This window comes from Thermobia domestica, chromosome 8, assembly GCF_964235325.1.
Source record: "Thermobia domestica chromosome 8, izTheDome1.hap1.1, whole genome shotgun sequence".
Taxonomy (NCBI): domain Eukaryota; kingdom Metazoa; phylum Arthropoda; class Insecta; order Zygentoma; family Lepismatidae; genus Thermobia; species Thermobia domestica.
The window spans coordinates 190,800,903-190,815,403 of record NC_137461.1 but is presented as its reverse complement, the minus strand read 5'-3'; the positions used below and the strand labels follow the sequence as shown (position 1 = coordinate 190,815,403).

Sequence of the window (14,501 nt, the reverse complement as noted above, 5' to 3'; positions counted from 1 at the left end):
TAGACGCAAACAAATAAGCGAGAAAGAAAATCATATTTAGTGAGAGAGGAATTATATTTGTTAGAATTGCATTAGTAGCCTCACACATATTCCCAATGTGTATGACGACATTTCGTCTCCGTATGCTATCTGGTCACTTCGGGTCATGGGTCTGTCCTGGTCATACTGGGTCTCTCTGAGTCATAGGCTACACGAAACCACTTAAGGTCATAGCTCTGTCCGGGTCGAGGGTGTGTCCGAACCACCGGGTATGGTGGGTCATGGGTCTGACTGCCGTTGCGTTTTCTGGGTCATGGGTCACGGTTAATATATAGATTAACATATTTTGCGTAGACACACATATTAACATATGTGCTTGAACACAATTAAATGTATTATTTCTCGTTTTATCATGATTAACTGCGCAACTGAAATTAAATCTGAATAGCTTATTTTAATATGTGGGCTGCAATATGTATTGTATAAGGTGTACAGTTGCCTGAAATATTTACTGTCTTTATATCATTTGTATTCTGTGTTGTATGCATTGTTTTTCTTACTCACTTTTAGGAAATAGATGTCCTAGTAAATTCATAGAATCAACAAAAACCTTGCATTATTTTACGCTCCGAAAGTACGATGCTCTTTTAATCCATTAGTATTATAGTGTTTTTAAATAATTGATGTGTTTTAAGTGAGGTCTATTAAGAAATATTGCTTCGCTTGATAACATGTCTTGGATCTCCACTTGATAACATCGGTTACACATTAAAGCAAATAGCAGGTTACTGCTTTCTATCATACAACTGGAAAATAAATGACTGTTCAACTGACAGTGTGTTAGTAGCTGGAATCATATAGATAGTGGAGCCAATTTTGCCCCTAATGGTTGGTTTAACAATTCTAAACTAACAGAGAACAGTAACTCATTGTACTTTACTATGTGAAGGGATTTCTCGTCCACCCTGTAGCTTTTGATTGTAACTACTGACCTTTTGATGTTTTTGTGTCCATTTAAAGTAATAAATGTTTTTTTTTATTAAAGACATTTTATATTTAGATATTTCTTGGTTAACCTTAACTAAATTTAGAAGTTAGAGTCGATGCTGTCCACATGTATCTACTTGTATAATTTCACTTTTGCACCCACTTAAAGGTAAAAAGCATTTTTTTCACTCTTCTCTAAGCGTATCTGCCATTTCTAAATTTCAGGGAATCGTCGTACAGCTTCTGTACGATCTGTCGGATACAGTGATCTCTTCGTACTCTCAAAGAAAGATATGTGGGATGTGTTAAAAGAGTATCCTGCGGCCAGAGTAAGACTTGAAGCGATAGCTGTTAAAAGGCTAGAGAAATACAAGAAAGCACCGCTGGAGAAAGGTATGTTAACTTATGCGTATTTTGTACTAGCTTACTTTATTTAAATGTATTTGTGTCACAATACTTTAACACTCTGTAGAATGCTTAAATAAGAAACGCAAAACAAACAATTTCCCATCAATGCCTTGGTATCCTATGAAAATCGTACTGAAATACGCAATTTCAGACAGATTTAATGCCTCTAAAAATTTAGAATTTCTTAGCTATGTGAACTTATTTGTGTCTCTCCCTTCTACGCTTAGGCCTATGCAGAAATAATAGTATAAAAAAGTTCCTACCTTATTGTTAAAAGAACCATTCCCTTACTGCTCAAGTGAGATACTGGAAAGGATAAAAGAATAGTTTGTTGTAGTAAGATATACTGAACAGTACAACAGTATGTAAACTAGTCTACAGTTTAATGAAGCAGAAGAGAATTTAGAATCGGAATCTTGAAATCGAATATATGTACAGTTAAAAAAATGCCTCCCACGATCTTTGTAGGTGATGTGATAGAATATTGTCGTATCTGATTGTAAATATGTTTCCGGGTTTCTTCTATCGCTTAGAAATTCAACGAAACAGACAATAGAGTTGTGAAGTACGAGATACCAGTTATATTGCTATTGCAATTGCAGTGTGTAAACAAATTTCATTTAAAATGTTTGAAAGTATGATTTCCGCTTTATGTGGTACTACGAAAGAACTTTTTAAACTGAGAAAGCAGTAAGAGATTCAAATTGTTAATATGTTTTACATGAAAACGTTCTGCTAGAACTGTTCTCATTAGCCCTCAATTTGAAATGATAAAATCTAGGGTGAACTAAAGAATTTTAGATCACAAATTAGTACAAAGTCAATAATTAGTCGTAACTTCATTTCAACTTTCTACTTCAATATTTTTTGTAAAGTTACGCATACTTTATAGCTACGGCAAAGTTTAACTTTTCAGAATTAGTAAAGGGTTGGGTAGAGATATACACTTCCGCACGAGGAATCCTTGGTTCGACCTTGGGCTGTGTGAGTTCGTGGTACACAGCATCTTTCTATAATTCTCATTGGTTCTCGTCTTTTCTTCCATATTATCATTCCATCGATTCCTTCCTTGTCTTTCACACTTATTAATCAGCTGACTCCTTTAGCTTCCAAGATTATATCTCTGGAACAAGTAAAACTAAACATTTCGTTTCACTTCATCTGGGGGAAGTGGGAATTCTCTAGTGTCAGGGTTACACGGTATTCTGTTTCGTAAAATGAAACGGAATATTTCAGTTTAAGATCAAGTTATTCCTTTTAGGCTAAGAGAGACAATGACGAAAGCAAGTGAATGATGGTGAAACAATTGTTGAAATGAGAACGTGGGAGGAAATTGGAGTACCCCCCAAAAATACGGACACGATGTTCTCCACCAAAAGCTTACTTGGCCTGAAATCCAACCAGAACCCCATGCACCAGAGGTAAGCGCTCTACCACTGAGCCAACATAACCCTATATATTCTGTTTCGTGTTTAACTTCTGAGAACTTTATTCTGAGAACTTTATTCCCTATTTGTTTGTGTGAATTCAGACAGCATTCCATTCTTTCTCAAAATTGTCCTAAGGATAAAAATATATGTATAAAATCAGCAGACTACTCTATGTTTTCTATAATCGAGATGTTCCTTCAGTTATACTTTTTTCCTTTGCCTTTCTTAACTTTTTGCCTGCCTGTCGTGGCAGATACTATCGTCCCAGGTCTTCCAGCTGAAGGAGACTATGAAAAGTAGCAGTAAAACTGAATTTTTCTTCTAATCGGAAAAAAACACAGATAAAAGTTATGGGTTAAAGAATTACAATAAGTGATATTACAGTTTCATAAGAAGAATGTAGAGCTCAGTAGCAAGCTCAAACTGTTACATAGTCTTTTCTAGGAAGCATAGGTGAAGGTTTGTATTAGCATGCATGGTCGCAAAAATCATTGACTTTTTTTAGTGGTCCTCAACAGATATTGCTTTTTCGCGGAAGTAATTACACTTTCATGCCTGAAAGAGAATAGGTGATCTAATGTGAGCCAACATTACAAAACAATAATAATAATCTATATCCACAACCGAGTGTATTTTGTAGAATTATTTCTTTAAATAGCTTGGGTTTTGATGCTGAGATTTCGTGTTTTTAACAAATCTTCTTATGTTTTAGAAGTTTAATTGTAATAACTATGATTCTAATACTTTTGTCTGTTTCCTTTGGCAAATATTGCTAAACACATTTCAATTGATGAAATGAAATTTCAATGTTTAGTTTTTTAATACAAATTTAGATAATCGTGGTAAGAGAAAAGCCTTGCAATTTACCTAGGTAATAATTTGATAGTTTATTTCATTTCAGTAGCTTGTGCCCCCTTGATGGTCTTTAACACATCTTAGGGGGAATTCTCAGTCTTGGAGCTATTGGTCTATTGGATCGTTAAAAAAAAAAAAAAAAACTCTTAGAATAGCAGACGTTGTTATTTAACCTATGAGTAGCCAAGCATGAGCATTCATTGAAAAAATTGAGTCGGCGTTGATGTTAGGAAGAGTTTTAATAAAATCTTCTAAATCTTTTTATTTAAGCAGTAGTTACTCCTGATCGAAGTTATTAATGCATACCGGTACCGGTATTTGAATATAAGTTGAAGGATGTGTATATGTATGTTTAGGACTGTACGCAACTATGTCGAGAACCGTTGGTCATATTTCGATGCAGTTTTCATTATTCGAATAAGCTCATGTCAAGTAAGTTGTATAATAATAATAATAATAATAATAATAATAATAATAATAATAATAATAATAATAATAATAATAATAATAATAATAATAATAATTATTATTATTATTATTATTATTATTATTATTATTATTATTATTATTATTATTATTATTATTATTATTATTATTTTAAAATATCTAATTCCTGCAATGCCTGAAAAAGTTTATCCTAAAAGTGCTGCAAAAAGAAATTTGTCAAAATAAAGGGGGGTTCCGTACAACAAAGGGTTAAGGACACTTTCCTCCAAATTATTTAACATTGATGATGGATGTTTAGGTCATTGGCGACGTCATAACGTTCACATGGTGTTGCTTTTTCTGTGATTGAACGCTCACTGCATAATTTATATCGAAATTTCCAGAACAAAAGCGACTATTTTACTGATTTTGGTCTTTATGTTTCCTGTTTGAAGTATCGTCCTCCGCAAAAAATGTTCGCATATACTGCAACTTCGACATTTTCATTAATAACTCACTTTTCTTTATATATTATTGCTTGTTTGTGCTTTCGTTATCAAAGCAGTGTAGTAATGAATAATTATTTATGATTTTGGAGAAAAAGCAAAATAAGACAATTACAAGCAAAAAAACCTTTATTCTTATAAAACCTATGTCAAATAATTACGCGATGAATATTCCGCGGAAATTAGAGGGAAAATTATTCGACACAGTTCACAGGCATTAGGAACACTCACTAAAATGTGAAGTTATTGAAATGAACTGAACAGAAAACTACGTATTTATGCGATCAACATACACTTCACACTTCATACACAATTCCAATATTAGTCCAGGAAAATTAAACAAAAAATTACCCAACCCGGACATTTTGATAAACAAGCTGAAAATTGGCGATGATGTTCAGAATGTTAACCTAATCAATTCACTCAAAGTCCCAAAAAATCCGGCTTGGGGAAACCGAGATATGACGTCATCAATATGGCTGCCGACCGAATTCAGCCCTTAAACTTTAAAACGTTATATCTACTCTGCATTTCATGATAGGAACTTCGTTTTCGTATCATTTTGCAGAGAACACATTGGAAATTGTTATTTCCAACGGTTATTGGTCTTATATTGACACTGCCTTCAAATAGAAGACCTGAAAATGAAAATAATGTGCACTCTACATCCGTTTTTTGATATTTAACTGCAAATAACTTGGAAAGGGGTACACATACCTGAAGTAATCTTTATTGGTCGTTTCAAGAGCTTTCCAACGAGCTTAGTTACGTTGCCATATCTCTAAAAGTAACGGAGATATTTAATTTTATGTGCAGCAAGCCGTAATCTCTTATTAAATTAATTGTGACGCTATAGGGGTTAAAAACAGGAGTAAACGTTAGTGAAACCTACACAAAATTAGTGAATTTTCGTAACTCTGTAAGCAAGACCCTTACCAACATCTTACCAAACCCAAAAGTCCCCGCTGATCCAACGTTTGAGTCATCCAAAATGGCGGCCATATCTAATATGGCTGCTGCATCTAAGGATTTATAAATTAGGCTTTGATCCAGACATTTCGGAAAACATGCTGGTGGAAAAGTGTGGGGAATGTTCTAATTAACATAGTAATACTACTACTACTACTACTACTACTACTACTACTACTACTACTACTACTAATAATAATAATAATAATAATAATAATAATAATAATAATAATAGAATTTTATTATCGTTAAGCTATACATAGCAATAGACAACGTCAAAATGATACAATATTGATACGTGAGTATAAAATAAATAATGATCTATAACTAAATTAATGATGAAATGACATTAGAAAATAAATGACAATAACAATATGCATTTTAAATACTAGCTCAACACGAGATTAGAAAATACGTTACACTTCTATTGAACAATTAAAATACTCCTGTAAAGAATAGAAGGGCGTTGCAACTAACCAATTGTATAACTTACTTTTAAATCCATCTATATGTTCATCTTTTAGTGTTGCAGGCAACTTGTTATTCAATTTTATTCCAAGTGTCTCATAGCTATTGAACGATTTGGACAGTCGTTGATATGGGACATTTATAAATTTACTGCTTCTAGTATTATACGAATGGATGTCTTGCCTGAGTTATAAATTTTGGTGATTACTTTTTATATAGAGGAATACTGTGTAAATGTATAGATTGGTTATTGCCATAATTTTACGATTGATAAACAAAGGTCTGCAATGAGCTAATTTGTTTGCCTTTGAAATAATTCTGATGGCCTTTTTCTGTATTAAAAGAATGCTATTTACATGATAATTGTTACCCCAAAATAATATACCTTACAAAATTATACTCTAAAAAAAGCAAAGGAAGCTTATCTGACATAGTTATCAGGAATATGATATTTAGTTGTTTTAGCAGATATATTACTCTTGAGAGTCTCCCAGAAATATAATTAATATGATGTTCCCACGATAACTTGTTGTCAATATATATACCTAGAAACTTCACATATTTTGAGTTATTCTCAACAGGAACTTCTTTTAGACTAAAAGTCATATGTTGAGTTTTATTCTCGTTAAGTAAAACACGTTAGCCTTAAACCAAATCACAATCTGATCCCATGTATTTTCAGTTATAGCATTAAGTGTACTAAGATCAGGACTAGCATTTAGGAAGGTCGTATCGTCAGCATATAATACAGAGTAAGCAGGTAAAAAGTAAGGTAGATCATTTATCATTAGTAAAAATTAAAGTGGCCCAAGTACTGAACCTTGTGGTACTCCGTACTTAACTGATGCAATACCAGATTTATTGTTATTTACAAAAACAATTTGTTTACGGTTTTCTAAGTAAGACTTGAATAATCTAGAACTTAAACCCTTGATACCGTAGTACGCTAATTTTTTTTTAAGGAGAATTGTGTGCTCAACACAAGCAAAAGCTTTGCTTAAATCACAAAATGTTGCCTGAACAAAATCCTTGTTTTCAAAGCCTCTAATAACCTTCTTTACTAACGAATCGATCGCTCCAACAGTAGATCTACCCTTTACAAAACCAAACTGTGAATCACTAATTATGTTATGCTTATCAAGATAATCACATAACTGCATATGTATCACAGTTTCAAAAATTTTTGAGAAGACTGGTACTAAAAAAAATTGGTCCATAACTAGATGGACAATTTTCGGGCCCCTTTTTATAAACAGGCACAACTCGTGATAATTTTAAAACTTCGGGGAAGATTCCTTGTGTTAGACATTGGTTAATGCAATGGGTAAGCGGCAGAACAATACAATGAATAACTTTTTTAATTAGATTACTCGACAATCCATAAACATCAACACTATTTGAACACTTAAAGTTATTTCTAATGTTGAGAACTACTTGGGGAGATATATTTCTGGATACAAAATTATCCTGTATAGGATTTATTATCCTGTTCCATTAGATTCAAAATTATCCTGTTTCATTAGATTGAATGCTGTTACAACAGGTTTGTCAATATTATTGCGTACTTCATCTACAGAGTTTACGAAATAATTACTAAAATCTTCCGGATTGAGGTAAACGCAGTCCCGATTACTCTTAACTATAGAATTGATTACATTCCAAGCTTGTTTACACTTATTAACAGACGCTTCGATTTTTGCCGAAGTATACTGCTTTCTCGCTTCATTAACAACTTGCTTATATGTTTTCCTAGCTTTCAGATAGGCTGACCTAGTTATTTCATTTTTCTCTCTCTTATATGTGTTTAAATGTAACATCACCTCACACTTCATTGAGTAAAGTTGATGGGTATACCACGTGAAATTATTTTCTTTATGGGGCTTTTTAAGTAGACTCTGATTAACTTTACAAATTCTTTGTGGGATGAAGATGTCAAAATTATAGAGAAATAAATTTAGAAAGCGTTCAAACAGTGCATTAGAGTCATTATAATTCGACAGCAATTTAAACCAATTCGTGTTGCAGAGTGAATTCTTAAACCCAGATATTTTACTCTCAGTGATTGGCCTAGAGACAACTATTTTACATTCTGTGGACAAGGCATCAACCTCCTTACTTAATAGTGCATTATCCAATTTTACCCATACACAATCATGATCAGAAAATGGAAATATTGATACATCACAATGAGTTTGACATAAATTAAAATTTATAAATATATTATCAAGACAAGCTAGACCTGTTGTTGGCTTCATATTTGTAATTCTATAATTAAATTGCCGTAACAGATTTTTAAATTCATCTACACTGTTCTTTGTTTTTGTTACGTCAAAATCAGAGTTTAGATCACCACCTATGACTATCTTAAAATTTCTAAAACTGGGTCTACTTAGCAGTTCCTCGAGCTTATCTAGAAAGACTATTGAATATCCGTTTGGAGTTCTGTATAGTGATACGGAAACCAACTTAAGACAAGTAATAACGATACCTGTGGCTTCGAAATCGATTTCAGTACATAGAAAGTCAAGGTCTAATTTCTTACACTTAAGTAAGAGCTTGTCTCTAACAAAAATAACACCCCACCGTGAGAACGGTGATTCCTACAGAAACTATTAACAAGTACATAGTCGTCTAATTTATTAAACACAATTTCATCCTCTTTGCCCCAATGTTCACTTAAATCTAAGACATCTAAATTATTATTATTTCCAAAGTCATTTAAAACTACATGTTTATTGTTGATCCCTTGAACATTTAAATAGCCTACTTTAAAATCAATAGCAATCAATAGCATCAAGAACATTTAAATGGCTTTGTTTTACATTAACCTGTTGTGCTATTACCGCTTGCAATTTTTGGCTAAGTCTGCATCATTAAACTCTATTGATCTAAAAAAAATTAGCATGAGCTAGAGGTATTGCATCACTTGAGGTAGTAAACTGTGAGATTATGAGTTGAACAAATTTATTACACATAAAGTGCTTCCCATTGCTGTTTGAATGTAGCCCATGTCTTGTGAAATGTGACCTATCTAGGAACTGCAAATCAATGTACTTTACATTTGGGAAAAACTTACATACCTTTGCTATTTTACGATTGTTACAATTCAGTAGTATATTTACATATGATCTCTCTGCCAGGTCATGTCTGTATGGAATTCCTACTACAAACACATTAGTCTTTGTTAACGTACTCAGCACTTTGCACAAGTTTCGCACTGCCTCCTGACCCTCATTTCTTGCTACGTCACTTCCTCCCGCAATCGCTATTAATGTCTTTCATGGTCATACTGAAAGTCCCAAAGCGTCCATTTTGGGAAACCCTCCATATTGAGAAACTTCCGCCATCTGGATTTGACGTGTTTGATAGGTTTATCTCTTATACAAAACATTCTTTATAAAGGTTATTTTTATTCCGATTTTTCTTTTGAGTTCGTATCTATTATATTTATAGGTATATAAAGTGAGTGTGAAAGTACAACCGCAAGAATAGTGAGCAACACGGTCCTTACCACCGGAATACGAGACATCAGCCATATTTCTCCTTCCATTTGCCAAATCCTTGCACCGTCAAGTCCTACCATGGCCTACACTTGTCTGTTTGATGCCGTGGATCAGTTCAAGCGAAGAAATAAAGTTTTTAGTGACGTTTGATCACTTTACGCGAAGGCATTGGACATAGTTTGAGTCGCTGAAGAAGACATTTGTGTAGTTTTGTGTCTAGGAAGTTTTCACCTGCTCATGTCTTTTATGGGCTCTGTGGGAAACATTACTGGAAGCGGTTTAGAAGAACTTTGGGAGTCTATTTACGCTAAGAATACTGTGGTTCAGGTCATGCATACGTTCGAGTCCTTCGGGCGCATTCCTTGACGCAAGTTTCCTTGACAATCCTTCTAGAAGATCTGAAGAATTCTTACTTCACTCAACAAGTGAAGACATTACTCAATGATCTACTCTAAGGAAAAGCTTCTCTGATAGCAGTTTGCACGTCTGAAAACTTGATCGAAGCCTCTTGGCTGTTATACGTCAAACCGGAAGAAGTTTCCTCATCTACTCGTACTGCCAGATTGTGGGTGCAATGCTTCCAAATGGTCAACATTATGCGTCTTTTTATTAGAGCAGAACGCTCTGGCGATTAGGAACTCCACCTCTACTCTGTAAAATGTAGGATTTCATATTTGCATGCCGCTGGATACCTAAATTACGCAAAGTTTGCCCAGATTTACCTTCAGCAAATAATGAAATTAGAAGAAACCATGACAACCTCAGAATTCGAACGTTTCACCACCCAAGGCTATTTCATTATTAGAAGATCGGATAAATTTTGGTCAGGAGTTTGGGCACACATAGTCATCGAGCAAGTACTTTTCGACATAGAGCGGATTAAGAAAACTGTTAAGGACTGACACACGGGCGGGGTATATCTGAAAGAGTGATTACTCGTTGGGGGTGTGCAATGCTAGCTTCGTTGAAAATTATTGAGGCGATTGAAGATTTTAGTGGCATCTATTTCAAAATGTCCGAGCAACATGCAGAACTTTGCAGATGCCGACGGGCCAGAGACAAAAAGGACGTTGAAAAGCTAGTGGTTTGGCTTGTACTCGTAGTCCATTTGAATGTCAATCGGATCACCTTGTTTTATTATCTACTGAATTGGTTGCTGATGAAACCGTAAACCGTGATGATGCTTATGAGTGCGGTATACGCACCATGAAGTCAATTGTGGGTCAGCGCTTCAGTGACCTTTATCTCAAGCGAAGAAATAAGTATAGTCATCTGCAAGTGTAGCGAGGACGATTAAGATAAAAGACACATTGGTTGAAGTAAATTCAAACCAGCTTTTCCATCGCCTTCTGTGCGTTGTACGCAGTGAAGAGGAGCTAGCAGGTTACTTAAAGTTCGAGCTAGGTGCTAGACCACCTGCACTTTTCGATGGTTTAGTAATGCAGAATGGAAACAAGTCAGTATTCATAAGCGTTCTGCAGGAGATAGGACCTTGTGAGGACACTCTTCTACAAGTTCTGTTTTCACAATGGATGGAGGATTCCTACTGCATCGACTGGTATGGGTGCGGCCAGCAAACTTTGAACAGATATGCTTACATTATGTGAAATACATAACTAATCACTACAGTCGAAACGTGATGGTGATGTTCGACAACTACGTCTCTCCAAGCACAAAGGGCGAAGAACATGCCGTCAGAAGTAGAAAACAAGCAGCGGCAGAAACAGTTATCACACACGCTATACTATCAATTGTACTACAGGAAGTATTTCTGACAAACGCAAAGTATAAGACACGCTTCATTGCACTTTAGTCACTTTAGCATCTCGAAAAAGCTGGCATCAAAGTACTTCAAGCTCAAGGTAAGGCAGGTACGATGGTAGTGCTAAATTATGTAGAAGCGGGAGAAAAAAAGACTGAATTCCGTCATTGTAGAAGAAGACACCGACCTCCTTGTTCTTATGGTTTCTCTTTCTGGTGATCAAATCGTCCGAGTGTTAATGCCTGGGTAGGAAAATGCAGACAACAAGATCTTCTGCAGTGGCAAACTAAAGATTGGTCTTGGGAGTCTCCTTCCCTTACTTCTCTTCTTCCACGTTGCAACAGGTTGTGACACAACTTTCATGCCCTTCAGGAAAGGAAAAGTCAAACCTTTGAAAAAGCTTAAAGAGAACAAAGTTTTGAGGGAAAAGGTGTTGATATTGACAAACCAAACGCCACTCATGATGAAATCGCTGCGGCAGAAGGGATTTTTCTATTTGCTTTGTATATGGATGTGCATAGCGCCGGCTTGAAGAAAATATTGAGGGGGCCAAACAATTAATAAATATATCATCATATTCAGCCGTTTTCTATCAACTGCTTTATGACCCTCCCTCCCCCCAGTTCTTGGTAAGCTGCATCCAAATTCACGACCTAATGCAAATTTGTCTAAAGGCTTTAACACAAATTCAAGTTCAAAATTTGGGAACTTCACTGCAAGTTTGCGCTCACATTGATCTTCACTTGTCATATCAGTGCTGTCTAGTGTTGTAAAATTTCCGGAAATTTTGAACCGGTTGGTAGAAAACCGTTTTTATCGGTTTCTTCCCGAAAAATTGGGAAAATAACAAAAATCTTTGTATTAACTTAGTTTTACTAGTAATGGAACAGTTATTTTTCGAACGCGTGAAAAATGTAAATTGAGAAATTTCAATATTGTGAATATTTTTAAAAAAGAAGCATTCGAAAATAAAACTTGTAATTATTCTTGAAAATTAATAGTATGCACTCATTTCCTTTATGTGCCTTTAGTCGTTTACTCCTGGTTGTGCATTAATTACAGAACTTTTACAATTGCATATACATCTACCATCATGAAGCGTTTCTGTTGCAACAAATAGGGCTCTTGAATGAAACTGAGTTCTTAATATGCTCTTTGATCTGGTGAAATTTTGTTAATTTTAACTAAACTACTTCTTAAAACAAAGGGCAGTAAGCAAATTGCACTAATATTCATGCACTGACATATAAGTATTATTTAATATTCAAATACAGACATTAATATAAACTTTATGTACAAAATTATGTATGTAAAGAAATAACTGTTTTCTAATGCGACAAATTATCTACATATATAAAATGAAAGTGACTATATTTGCAACTTAACAACCCTTGAACCACCAGACTGATCTCGATAAAAAAAATTTCAACATAAATAGATGAAGTTCGGGCCTGGGATGGATTCGAGACCTTTGAAAGTACAACTTGGAGGAAGGAAGTGCGGATATATATTGAAAATTACCTATCTTAATGTCGAACTCATCGTTTTCGGAGTTGCTGAGATGAACAGTGATATTTCCGGTGAAGCTTAAATTCAAATTCAGCACTACAACTTGGGGGAAGGGGAAGGAGATACATAAAATGATCAAAAATGACCGATATTAGTGTCAAATCCATAGTTTTCGTGGTTGCTGAGATGAACAGTAACATTTCCGATGCTCTTTAAATAAAAACTCAGACCTGCAAGTTAGGGGAGGGGGAAGAGGATATATATATATATATATATATATATATATATATATAATGATTGAAAATAGCCGATATCAGTGTCGAATCCATAGTTTTCGGGGTCGCTGAGGTGAACAATGACACTTTCGATGCCGTTTAAATCCAAATATATCCCCGCAAACGGGGGGAGGGGGGAGATATATAAAAATGATGCAAAATGACCGATATTGGTGCGAATCCATAGTTTTCAGGGCCGCTGAGATGAACAGTGACCTTTCCAGTGCAATTTAAATCAACATTCAGCGCCGCAACTTGGGGGAGGGAGAATGGGTGGATATATAAAAATGATCGAAAATGGCCGATATTAGTGTCGAATCCATAGTTTTCAGGGTGGCTGAGATGAACAGTGACACTTCCGATGCCGTTTAAATCCAAATTAAGCGCCATTAGTTACTCATAAAGGAGGAAAATGACATGTAAAAGTAACTGAAAATGACTGATACTAGTATCGAATTCATAATTTTGTGGGTTCCTAAGTTCATTTGTGACAGTTTTGGTGCTCTTTAAACCCAAAATGAAACGCATTGTCTCCGTGCGAAAAACGGGTATTTTGTTAGTCTTTATAATAACGAACGGAAATTTCACATGTTGAATTCTTTAATATATTTGTCGCTGCTCAAATTTACGCACTTGTGCGGTGTATGTGTATATATGTAAATAAGATCATCTCTCTTTTTGAGTTGTTCGAAAAATATAAATACAAATAATTGCAATAGAAAGGAGGCGGAGTCGAGGGAGCCAATCTAAACTGTAAAGCGATATAAAGTGTCTATTCTTCATTATTTAAAATTCTTCAATATCGAGCTTCCGAAGACTTAAAAAAAATGTAAATCAATTTCATTGACCGTGTCCGTGAACTCCCAGTCACGACCTCTCTATTCAGTTCAATAAAAGAGAGTAGATAATGAAATTAATAAGAAATAAGAAGAAAAGACTAGGAAGAAGAAGAAGAAGAAGGGAGAAGAGGAAAAAGATTGGAGAGAAAGGGAGGAAAAGGAAAAGGAAAAGGTAAAAAGAGGAAAGGTAGAAATTAAATGATTTTCTTTTTCCATATCCTTCTTGTATTGCATACCGCTCATACCACTCTGACCTGGATCCAGGTAACTATGCAATTTAAAGTTGCCCAAACCCAAGAAGTGGCGATTGTTTATCTTTAAACTATATGTAAACCGATATATTTAATTAAATTTTTGTAATATTTTGAGTTGCAAAAAATAAATAAAAAAAATGTATAAAATAAAAAAGTTAAACAAAATGTTTCACCTGGCTTTAGCTTATTCTTTGATGTTGGTATGCCTTTCAGAACCATATCAAACTAGAATTTAAGATATCACATTGATTATGACTATTGTGCATTTTATAAACATTCACGTATATAGTTACTGCGCTTAATACCACAAAAACACGAATACTTAAAAAAA

At 34.6% G+C, this 14,501-nt stretch overlaps 1 protein-coding gene across 5 annotated transcripts in view; it reads left to right on the top strand.

Moving 5' to 3' along the window:
* The window catches only part of LOC145693390 (cyclic nucleotide-gated channel alpha-3-like), a 369,908-nt gene that overhangs the window by 282,172 nt on the left and 73,235 nt on the right, over nt 1–14,501 (top strand). For all 5 annotated transcript variants that reach the window (XM_081769343.1, XM_081769342.1, XM_081769341.1 and 2 more), the window contains one exon: nt 1,192–1,359. In XM_081769343.1, the coding sequence (XP_081625469.1) occupies nt 1,192–1,359 (168 nt within the window). The remainder of the gene's footprint in view (nt 1–1,191; nt 1,360–14,501) is intronic.